This window comes from Musca autumnalis, unplaced genomic scaffold (genome assembly GCF_047663935.1).
Source record: "Musca autumnalis isolate F117 unplaced genomic scaffold, ASM4766393v1 scaffold_5, whole genome shotgun sequence".
Lineage (NCBI taxonomy): Eukaryota > Metazoa > Arthropoda > Insecta > Diptera > Muscidae > Musca > Musca autumnalis.
The window spans coordinates 148,367,689-148,384,062 of record NW_027412088.1 but is presented as its reverse complement, the minus strand read 5'-3'; the positions used below and the strand labels follow the sequence as shown (position 1 = coordinate 148,384,062).

Sequence of the window (16,374 nt, the reverse complement as noted above, 5' to 3'; positions counted from 1 at the left end):
ACCATTCAAAAAAATATATAGCCTATTTTCATCACCGGTGTTCCCTGTACATTATCTGAAATTTTCAAGAAAATCTGTTCAGCCGTTTTTTAGTCTATTCGGAACATACAAACATACAAACATAGTAACATACACACATTGCCTTTTATATATTAGATAAGCTTTGATATGTGTCATTACTGAAAAGTATTTTGCCACCGTTGAAAATTTGATGTTGGCTGGCTGGGGAATCGTTTTGCAAGAATGTGGCAATGCGACCCATGCTGCAACGTATGTATAAAAATCCAATTGGACAATTAAAACGTTAGTGCACCATGTAATTTGCAATAATACATAAACTGGGAATGGGAAAATGTGTTCTCTGCACAAAACGCATTATATATTCGGCAGTAGGCCTGTTATCTAGCAGATTGCAATTTGAATCAAGGGGAAAGGTCAGTAGTTATTTTTCCATATGTAGGCTACTTTGCCGGTATATGCTCTTCAGGAAATAAAATAAAGTCCAAAATATTTTTTTTTATTTTTTAGATTCACTTTTGTCAGTTTTGTTGAGATGTGTATTATTTTATTGTTGTAAAATAATTCAGCTTAATCTCGGGTTTTGTTGTTTTTAATTTTTTTTATAACTACAAGTTTTATTTATAGTGGGATGTAGTTAAAATTGATTTAATTTCGGGAAAGGCAAAGAATACTAGTTTCGTCCAACTTGACCAAAAATCATGAAAAATTCAAATGTTTTGTAGCGTTACGTAAAGCTATTTTAAGGGGTTATGGCCACTTATAAGCATGAGAAAAGCCATTTTCATGCATTTTTTATAAAAAAAAAACTATTAAACCTTAAGTTACCTTCTATTTTTTTTTGAAAAATCTTACATTGAAATGCCCGCTTATAAAGCACTGTTTTTACTAAAGCAGTTTGCGGTACCCACTGTAGTTTGAAAAAGAATAAACCGATCAGCATATATTTTTGTGGGATCATTACGAACCTAATAATCTTTCCATTATCGAAAAGGAATTAAAAAAATCAATTTTTAAAAATTTTGAACAGTTAAAATCAAAATTTCGATTTTGATCCGTCAGCAGTTTTTTTAAAGACTCTCTCGGTTAAGCACATGATTTATGTGTACAATAGTCCCACAAAAACATATAAAGTGCCACTTCGAGGAAAAGACGTTTTTAGTTTCTATGCTACATACAAAACACAATAAATGTTTCCCTTCGAAAGCTCATATCTCGGTAAATTTTTGTCCGATGGACTGGAAATTTTGCACATATTCTATTCTATATTCTATTCTATATTTTATATGAAATAACGGTACAAATAGAAAGAATTCATAATATTTAGTCCCAATTTACATTAGGCGAGTTTACGTGCGGCAAGTCTCAGTTTGTAGGAGAGACATGTAAGGTGTATGGAAGTGGAAAAAATTGCTCGTACCGGCAATTTTCAAGCAATTCCTTTTATATTTTTCGTTTTTGACATTATTTTCATTGTTTTGAGAACAAAACTTGCAGAAACAGAATTGCCTGTATAAACGCAAGAGGCAAGTTTAAAAGAGAACGAGAAAAATTGCCGCAAGAAAAATCGTTTAATGTAAATCGGGACTAAGGATACAATTTTAAATATTTACAGAGTAGGATATTTAGAATTGAAAATAGACAATATCGGGCCACGTTCCGTAATGTCGCCATGTAAAATTTATTGAAGTATATTGAAGTTTTTAATCATACAGGTCCACGTTATGGTTTATCGCAGAATTTTACAACCACAAAGAATTGCCGTTGTCTTTGCTATAGCAAGATTTTCACTATTTCGATGATTTTAGCCTAATTTTTAAGAATATCGGCTGTCGTTGTCGTTGATATTTTTCCAAATGAAAACATTAAGAAAAATTTAACAGTTTTGGAGATATGGTGCGAAATATGTACAAATTATGGAATTTTTAGATATATTATAAAATGTATTTTTTTTTCATTTCTCCAAATATTTTATTTTGGCCCTTGTGCATGCGAGAAAGCGCTACAAAGCAACACTCGCATGTACGTCGCTCGCCTCTCAGTTGTAACCGGCGCTAGAAGCTACATTGACCGGCGCAGTATTATTATTCTATTGTCTATTTTATATTTCGTTCTTGCTCTCGCTCTCTTTCAATGATTTTTGTTTGCCTTCATTTGTCCCATTTTGTTGTCCCAAACAGATTTTTTGGCAACTTGTTTTTAATGCGGACATTATTCTGTTTTCTACCTTCCGGCTGAACAACACCGAGAGCTACAGCAAGAACTTGGAAAACGAAAAGTGAAGTTGTTTTTTTTTTTGGATTTTTATGTCATTTGTCAGGCAGAAGCCAATAGTCAAAAACTGAAAATAAGTTGTGAATTCGAATTTTATTTAAATAAAAGAACTGATACATCATTTAACCCTGAGTGTCAACTGTTCATTATTACCCTGGGTGACCGGTAGTGTCAAGTCAAAACGTTCATCCAAAAGACATTGCTGCCGCAACAAGACCGTGTGCTTCCAAAAAAACGTTGTTGCCACAGAAGACGGAATAGTGGGTGTCTCCGCGCGAACCGACCCTTGATTGCCCAAAAGGGGACAAGTTACAGAACAACCGGACTGACCAGGGAGAGTCTCCGTGGTGGTCGGTCTTTGGAAGTTGGGTGAGTGCCCCAAACATTGGTCCTTAGCAGCCGTTGGACAAACAACAACCAAGGAAAACTGCATAATAACAACCGTGAGTACACAAATTTAGTTTTCTATAATTGTGTGGAAAGTGTATACATTGGCTCGGCTGTTGGTGAGGCATTCTGAAAAACAAAAAGTTTGGATTACGTGACAACAAAGGTGGTTGACACATAAGACACCGTTGTTACGGTTTTTCGGGAATTCCTTGAGATGTTGTTGCATTCTAGAACCGGCAATTTTTTTTCTCTTCGTTTGCCTGTGTATATGATCTGTCTCAGTGGAATTTGATTTTCTATTGAGCATTGTTGTTGTTTGTCACTTGTTGGTTCGCTAGCTGAGCGTTGACGTCGCTGCCTCGGTAGCTGTTGTGGTGGCTTAACGTTGTTGACACAGTGCGTGCTGAGAGTGGTTGTTGTTGTTGTTTTTTTGGCTCGCACGTATGGTGTGGTGGTTGCTTTACTATGTTTTGCTTCTCTTTGGTAATGTGAGCAAAATTCTAGTTGGAAGAAACACACGAAAAGAAAAAAGGAAGAAATCAAAATTAAGACCTTGTTGTATTTGTTTTCCTTATCTCCACAGTGGATAAGTTGTTGATGCAAAAAAATACATTTTTTTATTGAATTCGTAGCTCTCTGTCTCATGGAAATAATTGTTTTGGCTCTTTTTGGATTGAATTCCTAGCTCTCTGTCTCATGGAAATATTTTTTTTGGCTCATTTTGGGTTTGTTTGGAAAACATTGTCGAAAGTGGAGACAGTTTTATGCAAAATTATTTAGCACTTCTAATAGAGTTGGAATCATAAGAAGGATTTTGTTTCTTGGAATTGGAAACAGTAGTACATGGACAGAAGAAGCAGTTTGGGCGGTTTATGCTGAATAATAAATTTGACACAAATACCCATTGGTCTCGAAAGAAGAGATTTACATTGGAAAAATTTAACAGTTTAACCCAGCTAAAGGAAAGTAAGCGACAATAGTAGCTGGATGAATAAAATAAAGAAATAAAGCTCTCGGTCTATGTTTGGTGGGCTAGTGGCATGTACTTGCAACTATGGTACGTTGAAAGAATTTTAGTTTGGAAATCGATTGAAGTAATTAATTGAGGTCAGTTGTCCATGTTGTGGGTTTTCCATGCGCTTGTGAAAAGTTGAGGTACTTGTTTGGATTTGCTCACTGGCATGATTATTGCAATAGCTGGGATTACACTTGGGCAATTTTCTCGTGTATGACCAGATTTGTTAGAACATTATTGCATTGGAGTTTGTTGATCTGTTGACGAACAGTTGGTCTAAGTAAATTTAACTCAAATTTTTCTCGACGTGTTACATTGGTGGTAATCTAGTCCGGGCTAAAGGTACTGTGTGCGTTCTTTTTTAAGAGAATTTGGGCACGACTGGATACGAATTGCGAATTTGCGTTGTCTCACAAAAGTGGATCTGGTGATGATTGTGGGACACTTTTAAAAACGAATGAGGTTGACACTGTGCATTATCTCACCCGTTGGAAATTTATATGAATATTTGAGTACGTGTGAAAAGAATTTTTGAGCTTGGTTATCGTACTCCTATCGCTATCTCGGGGGATATTTGGACCCTGACACATACTGTTTCCTCGTCAGGGTGTTCGTTATTTTTTGACGCTTGATTATATTGTTGGAGATTTCCACCGTTGCTTGTCTCACTGCGGTTTATACATTTGTGGTCGAGAATGTCTATGGAAGAGTTTTTGCTGCAATGTGATGAGATCACATCTTTTGAGGAGGAGCTGGAGGAATCAGACGCAGCTATATATAATGAGGCAGCAATTGACGCGGAGAAAGCGGAGCTGCAGAGGATATGGGGTGAATGGAGAGATTCGTATAAGAAGTGCATAGGAGATCCCGAGTGTGCCAAGAGGAATAAGGATGTTCTAAAGTCAAAAAAAAAAAAGATGGCTCATCAGACTTTTATAAAGTGTACTAGTATCCTAGGGGATAGGAAGGGAAAGGTGAAGGTTGTCCCGAGCACTGTCAGTCAGAAGCTGTCATCCTCAGTTGCGGTTCCACCGTGCGACACGGAGGTGTTTTATGGAGATTATGCGTCGTGGCCCAGTTTCCGTGATTTGTTCACGGCCATATATGCCACAAATAAGAAACTAAGTCCCGTAGAAAAGCTCTATCATCTGTTTCAGAAGACAGCTGGTGAGGCAAGGGAAATCAATCGTCACATCCCCATGACCTCCGATGGTTTCACTCTTGCCTGGGACAACCTGCGCAATCAATATGAGAATAAGAGGATATTGATAAATTCTCAGTTGCGGATACTGTTTAATTTGGCTCAATGCGGGCAGGAAACAGCTGGTTGTCTCAAAAAGCTGCAACGAGACGTGACAAATTGTATTTCAGTTCTGGAACTATATAAAGTTGACGTGAAGTCATGGGATCCAATTTTCGTCTACCAGTGCTCCTCGAAGATGCCCAAGCTTACTTTGTCTCTGTGGGAGCAGTCCTTGGAAAATAAAACGGAGTTGCCTCACTGGGACGAGTTAAACAAGTTCTTGACGGATAGGTTTCAAGCCTTAGAGAGCATCGCGGACATAACAGCGTCGAATGGCACACAGCCAAATCAGGGGTCCCGACCAAAATTAAACCAATACGATAGGTCTAAGCAGTTTAAGGTTCATCACACGAGAGTGGAGAATAATAAATGCAAATTGTGCAAAGGGGCTCATACTTTGAAATCTTGCCCGAGATTCCTTAGCATGGAATTCAGCGCTAGGTTAAACGTGGTGAAGAGAGAGAGAATAAGTGTCTTAATTGTTTGGCTCAGGGCCATAGGGTCGCGGAATGTAACGCTCAGAGTTGTCCCAAGTGTGGAGCAAGACACCACGTTCTTTTGCATAAGGAGAAAAGTTCTCAAAACAGTAACACTAATGTGAATGGATCTCAAAATATGTCCCAGGTCTCGGCGCCGAGTCCAAATGTTTCCTCTGGCCCGACAACTTCCGCAAATGGTCGGAATTTTCATACATCAGTTTTAAAGAGAACAATGCTTGCCACATCGTGGGTAAACATTTTAAAGGACGGGACCTCGTACAGAGTCCGCGCGTTAGTTGATCCTTGTTCGGATGATACGTTTGTCTCCTCTCGAATCCAGAAAAGGTTGAAGCTACCGACAACTTCTGTCTCCCCAGATATTTCCGGGTTATGTGGTGAACGCTTAACCAAGTGTTCGAAAGTTGCCTCGTTCACGATTGGGTCAATTAAAAATGTTTCGTTCTCTCTTGACTTGGAGGCCTTCGTTGTGCCTGAAATAACGGGAAATATTCCATCGCAGCCGTTAGATACGATCTCGTTGGATCGGCTACCTGAGATGGATTTTGCGGATCCGAAATTTTATGAGAGTGGCCCAGTTGACATATTACTGGGTGGGGATGTCTATCCCGTTGTTTTACTCAGTGGGGTCAAAAAAGATGTACTTGGTTCACTGTTGGCTCAGGAGACTGTGTTTGGGTGGATACTGACCGGACCAGCAACAAGTTTAGTTAATCGTCAGAGGGTCAGTGTGTCACATTGCACGAGGATAGCGGTCAAGGATGAGTTGGTCAGATTCTGGGAGATAGAGGAAGTTCCCAGAGTGCCTGTTATCTCGGTGGATGACCGCAGGTGTGAGGAAATCTTTCTTTCAACTACTGTTCGAGGTCCTGATGGAAGGTATATTGTGGATTTACCGTTCCGCTCGGATTTGCCCTTCTCAATTTCATCCAAGTCGAGTCGATATGTGGCCCTTTCGCAATTTTTGCGTAACGAGATGGCTCTTGCGCGCTGTCCTGAGCGGAAGCAGAATTACGATGAGGTAATTATGGAATATTTAACTCTGGGACATATGGAGCAGGTGAAGGGCTTGGTGGATTACGAGGATTGCTTTTATTTGCCCCACCATGGCGTGTTTAAGCCAGAAAGTTCAACGACTAAGCTCAGAGTCGTCTTTAATGCCTCTTGTCCCTCCGTTGATGGGAAAAGTCTGAACGATGCTCTATATGTTGGCCCTTCGCTCCAAAAGGATATTGTCTCATTGGTGTTAAACTGGCGTGTATATCGATATGTTTTTAACGCTGATATTACCAAAATGTATCGCCAGATTTGGATTAATCCTGAGCATACTAGGTATCAGCGCATATTGTTTAGATCATCGCTAGAAGATGAGATTGCTGATTATCGGCTCAAGACTGTGACGTTTGGTGTCAACTGCGCTCCGTATTTGGCCCTCAGGACGCTTTTGAAGCTTGCGGAGGACGAGGAACATCGTTATTCAGTTGGCTCCAAGATACTGCGTAACAATATGTATGTGGATGACGCTTTGGTGGGCGTCCATACGATTTCGGATGGAATAAAGGCTCGAGAATCGCTTATAAATATTCTTAGGTCGGCTGGATTTGAATTAAGGAAATGGGCATCGAACTCCAAGGAAATTCTGAGAGGTCTTTCACGTTGCGATTTGCTGAATGAGGAGTTTTTGGAGTTGGGGGATAAAAGTTCGGCGAAAACTTTGGGCATTCGCTGGAACGCTTCCTCCGACTCTTTCTATTTTGTGATGGATAAAATTGAAGAAAGAAGCTCATACTCCAAAAGGCAGGTACTTTCGATTATTGCCAAGATCTTTGATCCTCTGGGATGGCTTTCCCCAATCGTTGTCACTGCAAAGATTTTGATGCAGAATATATGGCTTGATGACATTGGGTGGGACGATCCTCTTAAGCCTCTTTCTCTGTCGAGTTGGAAAACCTTTGTCTCCAATGTTGAAGGAATTGAGCAGATTGCTATTCCGCGCTGGGTAGAGTTTTCACCGGGCAGTAAAATTGAGCTACATGGATTTTGTGACTCATCGGAGTCTGCATATGCTGCGGCACTGTACTTAAGAGTGGAAGTAGGAAATTCTGTTGTCTCGAATTTGCTTGTAGCAAAGTCCAAGGTTGCCCCATTAAAAAAGATGTCGTTGCCTAGATTGGAGCTTTGCGGTCCTCTTCTTCTTTCTGAATTGGTGGATTCGGTTGTCCCACAATTAGATCTTCCTAAGGCTCCTTTGGTAGCATGGTCTGATTCGACCATCGTGTTGTCTTGGCTCAAAAAACCTTCACATAGTTGGACCACCTTTGTGGCAAATAGAGTATCTATTATTCAAGAAAAGGTCGGCAGTGATTGGAATCATGTACCGACAAACGACAACCCTGCAGATTTGGCAACCCGGGGGCGGACTCCGTTGGAGCTGAGGGACTGCCATATGTGGTGGCACGGACCAAGTTGGCTCACGTTAGACAAAAGTCAATGGCCCTCTGGCATGTCTAATGCGAAAGTGCATCTTGCCCAATCTGCTATCCAGTGGGACGTTCTAGAGAGGTTTTCCCGCTTGTCGACTGCTGTTCATGCTGTAGCTTATGTGTTCCGCTTTGTCCGGCGGACACATCCGGACTCAAAGAAGGTGGCTCACTTTGAAAGCATACGGCTATCGGCAGAGGAGATAAGTTTCGCCCGTTACAGGTTGATGTCGATGTCTCAGAGGATATATTTCCCCCGTGAATATGGTTGTCTCGCGAAGGGGCTAAGGCTGGAATCCGGCAGCCCGCTTCTTTCTTTAAATCCCTTTCTTGACGAACATCTTCTTATCCGGGCGAACGGCCGCCTGGGTAATACTCTGTCCCTGCCGTATGAGGAGCGGCACCCAATTATCCTAGCCTATGGTAGTCGGTTCGCGGCACTCTATGTCGACCATATCCATATCCAAACTAACCACGGTGGCATCCAACTGACGCTGGCTACGACAAGGCTCGAGTGTTGGATAATACGGGGAAGAAACCTTGTGAAAGCTCGGTATAGAAACTGCGTGAAATGCGCTATGGCTCAAAAGAAACGTGGGGCTCAGCTCATGGCAGCCCTCCCTCCGGAGAGGACCACCTTCAGCAGACCATTTGCCAACTTGACCAAAAATCATGAAAAATTCAAATGTTTTGTAGCGTTACGTAAAGCTATTTTAAGGGGTTATGGCCACTTATAAGCATGAGAAAAGCCATTTTCATGCATTTTTTATAAAAAAAAACTATTAAACCTTAAGTTACCTTCTATTTTTTTTGAAAAATCTTACATTGAAATGCCCGCTTATAAAGCACTGTTTTTACTAAAGCAGTTTGCGGTACCCACTGTAGTTTGAAAAAGAATAAACCGATCAGCATATATTTTTGTGGGATCATTACGAACCTAATAATCTTTCCATTATCGAAAAGGAATTAAAAAAATCAATTTTTAAAAATTTTGAACAGTTAAAATCAAAATTTCGATTTTGATCCGTCAGCAGTTTTTTTAAAGACTCTCTCGGTTAAGCACATGATTTATGTGTACAATAGTCCCACAAAAACATATAAAGTGCCACTTCGAGGAAAAGACGTTTTTAGTTTCTATGCTACATACAAAACACAATAAATGTTTCCCTTCGAAAGCTCATATCTCGGTAAATTTTTGTCCGATGGACTGGAAATTTTGCACATATTCTATTCTATATTCTATTCTATATTTTATATGAAATAACGGTACAAATAGAAAGAATTCATAATATTTAGTCCCAATTTACATTAGGCGAGTTTACGTGCGGCAAGTCTCAGTTTGTAGGAGAGACATGTAAGGTGTATGGAAGTGGAAAAAATTGCTCGTACCGGCAATTTTCAAGCAATTCCTTTTATATTTTTCGTTTTTGACATTATTTTCATTGTTTTGAGAACAAAACTTGCAGAAACAGAATTGCCTGTATAAACGCAAGAGGCAAGTTTAAAAGAGAACGAGAAAAATTGCCGCAAGCAAAATCGTTTAATGTAAATCGGGACTAAGGATACAATTTTAAATATTTACAGAGTAGGATATTTAGAATTGAAAATAGACAATATCGGGCCACGTTCCGTAATGTCGCCATGTAAAATTTATTGAAGTATATTGAAGTTTTTAATCATACAGGTCCACGTTATGGTTTATCGCAGAATTTTACAACCACAAAGAATTGCCGTTGTCTTTGCTATAGCAAGATTTTCACTATTTCGATGATTTTAGCCTAATTTTTAAGAATATCGGCTGTCGTTGTCGTTGATATTTTTCCAAATGAAAACATTAAGAAAAATTTAACAGTTTTGGAGATATGGTGCGAAATATGTACAAATTATGGAATTTTTAGATATATTATAAAATGTATTTTTTTTTCATTTCTCCAAATATTTTATTTTGGCCCTTGTGCATGCGAGAAAGCGCTACAAAGCAACACTCGCATGTACGTCGCTCGCCTCTCAGTTGTAACCGGCGCTAGAAGCTACATTGACCGGCGCAGTATTATTATTCTATTGTCTATTTTATATTTCGTTCTTGCTCTCGCTCTCTTTCAATGATTTTTGTTTGCCTTCATTTGTCCCATTTTGTTGTCCCAAACAGATTTTTTGGCAACTTGTTTTTAATGCGGACATTATTCTGTTTTCTACCTTCCGGCTGAACAACACCGAGAGCTACAGCAAGAACTTGGAAAACGAAAAGTGAAGTTGTTTTTTTTTTGGATTTTTATGTCATTTGTCAGGCAGAAGCCAATAGTCAAAAACTGAAAATAAGTTGTGAATTCGAATTTTATTTAAATAAAAGAACTGATACATCATTTAACCCTGAGTGTCAACTGTTCATTATTACCCTGGGTGACCGGTAGTGTCAAGTCAAAACGTTCATCCAAAAGACATTGCTGCCGCAACAAGACCGTGTGCTTCCAAAAAAACGTTGTTGCCACAGAAGACGGAATAGTGGGTGTCTCCGCGCGAACCGACCCTTGATTGCCCAAAAGGGGACAAGTTACAGAACAACCGGACTGACCAGGGAGAGTCTCCGTGGTGGTCGGTCTTTGGGAGTTGGGTGAGTGCCCCAAACATTGGTCCTTAGCAGCCGTTGGACAAACAACAACCAAGGAAAACTGCATAATAACAACCGTGAGTACACAAATTTAGTTTTCTATAATTGTGTGGAAAGTGTATACATTGGCTCGGCTGTTGGTGAGGCATTCTGAAAAACAAAAAGTTTGGATTACGTGACAACAAAGGTGGTTGACACATAAGACACCGTTGTTACGGTTTTTCGGGAATTCCTTGAGATGTTGTTGCATTCTAGAACCGGCAATTTTTTTTCTCTTCGTTTGCCTGTGTATATGATCTGTCTCAGTGGAATTTGATTTTCTATTGAGCATTGTTGTTGTTTGTCACTTGTTGGTTCGCTAGCTGAGCGTTGACGTCGCTGCCTCGGTAGCTGTTGTGGTGGCTTAACGTTGTTGACACAGTGCGTGCTGAGAGTGGTTGTTGTTGTTGTTTTTTTTGGCTCGCACGTATGGTGTGGTGGTTGCTTTACTATGTTTTGCTTCTCTTTGGTAATGTGAGCAAAATTCTAGTTGGAAGAAACACACGAAAAGAAAAAAGGAAGAAATCAAAATTAAGACCTTGTTGTATTTGTTTTCCTTATCTCCACAGTGGATAAGTTGTTGATGCAAAAAAATACATTTTTTTATTGAATTCGTAGCTCTCTGTCTCATGGAAATAATTGTTTTGGCTCTTTTTGGATTGAATTCCTAGCTCTCTGTCTCATGGAAATATTTTTTTTGGCTCATTTTGGGTTTGTTTGGAAAACATTGTCGAAAGTGGAGACAGTTTTATGCAAAATTATTTAGCACTTCTAATAGAGTTGGAATCATAAGAAGGATTTTGTTTCTTGGAATTGGAAACAGTAGTACATGGACAGAAGAAGCAGTTTGGGCGGTTTATGCTGAATAATAAATTTGACACAAATACCCATTGGTCTCGAAAGAAGAGATTTACATTGGAAAAATTTAACAGTTTAACCCAGCTAAAGGAAAGTAAGCGACAATAGTAGCTGGATGAATAAAATAAAGAAATAAAGCTCTCGGTCTATGTTTGGTGGGCTAGTGGCATGTACTTGCAACTATGGTACGTTGAAAGAATTTTAGTTTGGAAATCGATTGAAGTAATTAATTGAGGTCAGTTGTCCATGTTGTGGGTTTTCCATGCGCTTGTGAAAAGTTGAGGTACTTGTTTGGATTTGCTCACTGGCATGATTATTGCAATAGCTGGGATTACACTTGGGCAATTTTCTCGTGTATGACCAGATTTGTTAGAACATTATTGCATTGGAGTTTGTTGATCTGTTGACGAACAGTTGGTCTAAGTAAATTTAACTCAAATTTTTCTCGACGTGTTACATTGGTGGTAATCTAGTCCGGGCTAAAGGTACTGTGTGCGTTCTTTTTTAAGAGAATTTGGGCACGACTGGATACGAATTGCGAATTTGCGTTGTCTCACAAAAGTGGATCGGGTGATGATTGTGGGACACTTTTAAAAACGAATGAGGTTGACACTGTGCATTATCTCACCCGTTGGAAATTTATATGAATATTTGAGTACGTGTGAAAAGAATTTTTGAGCTTGGTTATCGTACTCCTATCGCTATCTCGGGGGATATTTGGACCCTGACACATACTGTTTCCTCGTCAGGGTGTTCGTTATTTTTTGACGCTTGATTATATTGTTGGAGATTTCCACCGTTGCTTGTCTCACTGCGGTTTATACATTTGTGGTCGAGAATGTCTATGGAAGAGTTTTTGCTGCAATGTGATGAGATCACATCTTTTGAGGAGGAGCTGGAGGAATCAGACGCAGCTATATATAATGAGGCAGCAATTGACGCGGAGAAAGCGGAGCTGCAGAGGATATGGGGTGAATGGAGAGATTCGTATAAGAAGTGCATAGGAGATCCCGAGTGTGCCAAGAGGAATAAGGATGTTCTAAAGTCAAAAAAAAAAGATGGCTCATCAGACTTTTATAAAGTGTACTAGTATCCTAGGGGATAGGAAGGAAAAGGTGAAGGTTGTCCCGAGCACTGTCAGTCAGAAGCTGTCATCCTCAGTTGCGGTTCCACCGTGCGACACGGAGGTGTTTTATGGAGATTATGCGTCGTGGCCCAGTTTCCGTGATTTGTTCACGGCCATATATGCCACAAATAAGAAACTAAGTCCCGTAGAAAAGCTCTATCATCTGTTTCAGAAGACAGCTGGTGAGGCAAGGGAAATCAATCGTCACATCCCCATGACCTCCGATGGTTTCACTCTTGCCTGGGACAACCTGCGCAATCAATATGAGAATAAGAGGATATTGATAAATTCTCAGTTGCGGATACTGTTTAATTTGGCTCAATGCGGGCAGGAAACAGCTGGTTGTCTCAAAAAGCTGCAACGAGACGTGACAAATTGTATTTCAGTTCTGGAACTATATAAAGTTGACGTGAAGTCATGGGATCCAATTTTCGTCTACCAGTGCTCCTCGAAGATGCCCAAGCTTACTTTGTCTCTGTGGGAGCAGTCCTTGGAAAATAAAACGGAGTTGCCTCACTGGGACGAGTTAAACAAGTTCTTGACGGATAGGTTTCAAGCCTTAGAGAGCATCGCGGACATAACAGCGTCGAATGGCACACAGCCAAATCAGGGGTCCCGACCAAAATTAAACCAATACGATAGGTCTAAGCAGTTTAAGGTTCATCACACGAGAGTGGAGAATAATAAATGCAAATTGTGCAAAGGGGCTCATACTTTGAAATCTTGCCCGAGATTCCTTAGCATGGAATTCAGCGCTAGGTTAAACGTGGTGAAGAGAGAGAATAAGTGTCTTAATTGTTTGGCTCAGGGCCATAGGGTCGCGGAATGTAACGCTCAGAGTTGTCCCAAGTGTGGAGCAAGACACCACGTTCTTTTGCATAAGGAGAAAAGTTCTCAAAACAGTAACACTAATGTGAATGGATCTCAAAATATGTCCCAGGTCTCGGCGCCGAGTCCAAATGTTTCCTCTGGCCCGACAACTTCCGCAAATGGTCGGAATTTTCATACATCAGTTTTAAAGAGAACAATGCTTGCCACAGCGTGGGTAAACATTTTAAAGGACGGGACCTCGTACAGAGTCCGCGCGTTAGTTGATCCTTGTTCGGATGATACGTTTGTCTCCTCTCGAATCCAGAAAAGGTTGAAGCTACCGACAACTTCTGTCTCCCCAGATATTTCCGGGTTATGTGGTGAACGCTTAACCAAGTGTTCGAAAGTTGCCTCGTTCACGATTGGGTCAATTAAAAATGTTTCGTTCTCTCCTGACTTGGAGGCCTTCGTTGTGCCTGAAATAACGGGAAATATTCCATCGCAGCCGTTAGATACGATCTCGTTGGATCGGCTACCTGAGATGGATTTTGCGGATCCGAAATTTTATGAGAGTGGCCCAGTTGACATATTACTGGGTGGGGATGTCTATCCCGTTGTTTTACTCAGTGGGGTCAAAAAAGATGTACTTGGTTCACTGTTGGCTCAGGAGACTGTGTTTGGGTGGATACTGACCGGACCAGCAACAAGTTTAGTTAATCGTCAGAGGGTCAGTGTGTCACATTGCACGAGGATAGCGGTCAAGGATGAGTTGGTCAGATTCTGGGAGATAGAGGAAGTTCCCAGAGTGCCTGTTATCTCGGTGGATGACCGCAGGTGTGAGGAAATCTTTCTTTCAACTACTGTTCGAGGTCCTGATGGAAGGTATATTGTGGATTTACCGTTCCGCTCGGATTTGCCCTTCTCAATTTCATCCAAGTCGAGTCGATATGTGGCCCTTTCGCAATTTTTGCGTAACGAGATGGCTCTTGCGCGCTGTCCTGAGCGGAAGCAGAATTACGATGAGGTAATTATGGAATATTTAACTCTGGGACATATGGAGCAGGTGAAGGGCTTGGTGGATTACGAGGATTGCTTTTATTTGCCCCACCATGGCGTGTTTAAGCCAGAAAGTTCAACGACTAAGCTCAGAGTCGTCTTTAATGCCTCTTGTCCCTCCGTTGATGGGAAAAGTCTGAACGATGCTCTATATGTTGGCCCTTCGCTCCAAAAGGATATTGTCTCATTGGTGTTAAACTGGCGTGTATATCGATATGTTTTTAACGCTGATATTACCAAAATGTATCGCCAGATTTGGATTAATCCTGAGCATACTAGGTATCAGCGCATATTGTTTAGATCATCGCTAGAAGATGAGATTGCTGATTATCGGCTCAAGACTGTGACATTTGGTGTCAACTGCGCTCCGTATTTGGCCCTCAGGACGCTTTTGAAGCTTGCGGAGGACGAGGAACATCGTTATTCAGTTGGCTCCAAGATACTGCGTAACAATATGTATGTGGATGACGCTTTGGTGGGCGTCCATACGATTTCGGATGGAATAAAGGCTCGAGAATCGCTTATAAATATTCTTAGGTCGGCTGGATTTGAATTAAGGAAATGGGCATCGAACTCCAAGGAAATTCTGAGAGGTCTTTCACGTTGCGATTTGCTGAATGAGGAGTTTTTGGAGTTGGGGGATAAAAGTTCGGCGAAAACTTTGGGCATTCGCTCGAACGCTTCCTCCGACTCTTTCTATTTTGTGATGGATAAAATTGAAGAAAGAAGCTCATACTCCAAAAGGCAGGTACTTTCGATTATTGCCAAGATCTTTGATCCTCTGGGATGGCTTTCCCCAATCGTTGTCACTGCAAAGATTTTGATGCAGAATATATGGCTTGATGACATTGGGTGGGACGATCCTCTTAAGCCTCTTTCTCTGTCGAGTTGGAAAACCTTTGTCTCCAATGTTGAAGGAATTGAGCAGATTGCTATTCCGCGCTGGGTAGAGTTTTCACCGGGCAGTAAAATTGAGCTACATGGATTTTGTGACTCATCGGAGTCTGCATATGCTGCGGCACTGTACTTAAGAGTGGAAGTAGGAAATTCTGTTGTCTCGAATTTGCTTGTAGCAAAGTCCAAGGTTGCCCCATTAAAAAAGATGTCGTTGCCTAGATTGGAGCTTTGCGGTCCTCTTCTTCTTTCTGAATTGGTGGATTCGGTTGTCCCACAATTAGATCTTCCTAAGGCTCCTTTGGTAGCATGGTCTGATTCGACCATCGTGTTGTCTTGGCTCAAAAAACCTTCACATAGTTGGACCACCTTTGTGGCAAATAGAGTATCTATTATTCAAGAAAAGGTCGGCAGTGATTGGAATCATGTACCGACAAACGACAACCCTGCAGATTTGGCAACCCGGGGGCGGACTCCGTTGGAGCTGAGGGACTGCCATATGTGGTGGCACGGACCAAGTTGGCTCACGTTAGACAAAAGTCAATGGCCCTCTGGCATGTCTAATGCGAAAGTGCATCTTGCCCAATCTGCTATCCAGTGGGACGTTCTAGAGAGGTTTTCCCGCTTGTCGACTGCTGTTCATGCTGTAGCTTATGTGTTCCGCTTTGTCCGGCGGACACATCCGGACTCAAAGAAGGTGGCTCACTTTGAAAGCATACGGCTATCGGCAGAGGAGATAAGTTTCGCCCGTTACAGGTTGATGTCGATGTCTCAGAGGATATATTTCCCCCGTGAATATGGTTGTCTCGCGAAGGGGCTAAGGCTGCTTTCTTTAAATCCCTTTCTTGACGAACATCTTCTTATCCGGGCGAACGGCCGCCTGGGTAATACTCTGTCCCTGCCGTATGAGGAGCGGCACCCAATTATCCTAGCCTATGGTAGTCGGTTCGCGGCACTCTATGTCGACCATATCCATATCCAAACTAACCACGGTGGCATCCAACTG

At 41.2% G+C, this 16,374-nt stretch overlaps 2 protein-coding genes across 2 annotated transcripts; both read left to right on the top strand.

Moving 5' to 3' along the window:
• Positions 1-4,392: 4,392 nt before the first annotated feature.
• LOC141386788 (uncharacterized) lies at positions 4,393-7,666 on the top strand. Its single transcript, XM_073955701.1, has 3 exons — positions 4,393-5,355; positions 5,958-7,573; positions 7,624-7,666. The coding sequence occupies exons 1-3, from the start codon at positions 4,393-4,395 to the stop codon at positions 7,664-7,666; spliced, it is 2,622 nt and encodes an 873-aa protein (XP_073811802.1).
• Positions 7,667-12,540: 4,874 nt separating this feature from the next.
• On the top strand, positions 12,541-15,590 carry LOC141386787 (uncharacterized). Its single transcript, XM_073955700.1, has 3 exons — positions 12,541-12,975; positions 13,882-15,497; positions 15,548-15,590. Exons 1-3 carry the CDS (start codon positions 12,541-12,543, stop codon positions 15,588-15,590), a joined length of 2,094 nt encoding a protein of 697 aa, XP_073811801.1.
• Positions 15,591-16,374: the final 784 nt, after the last annotated feature.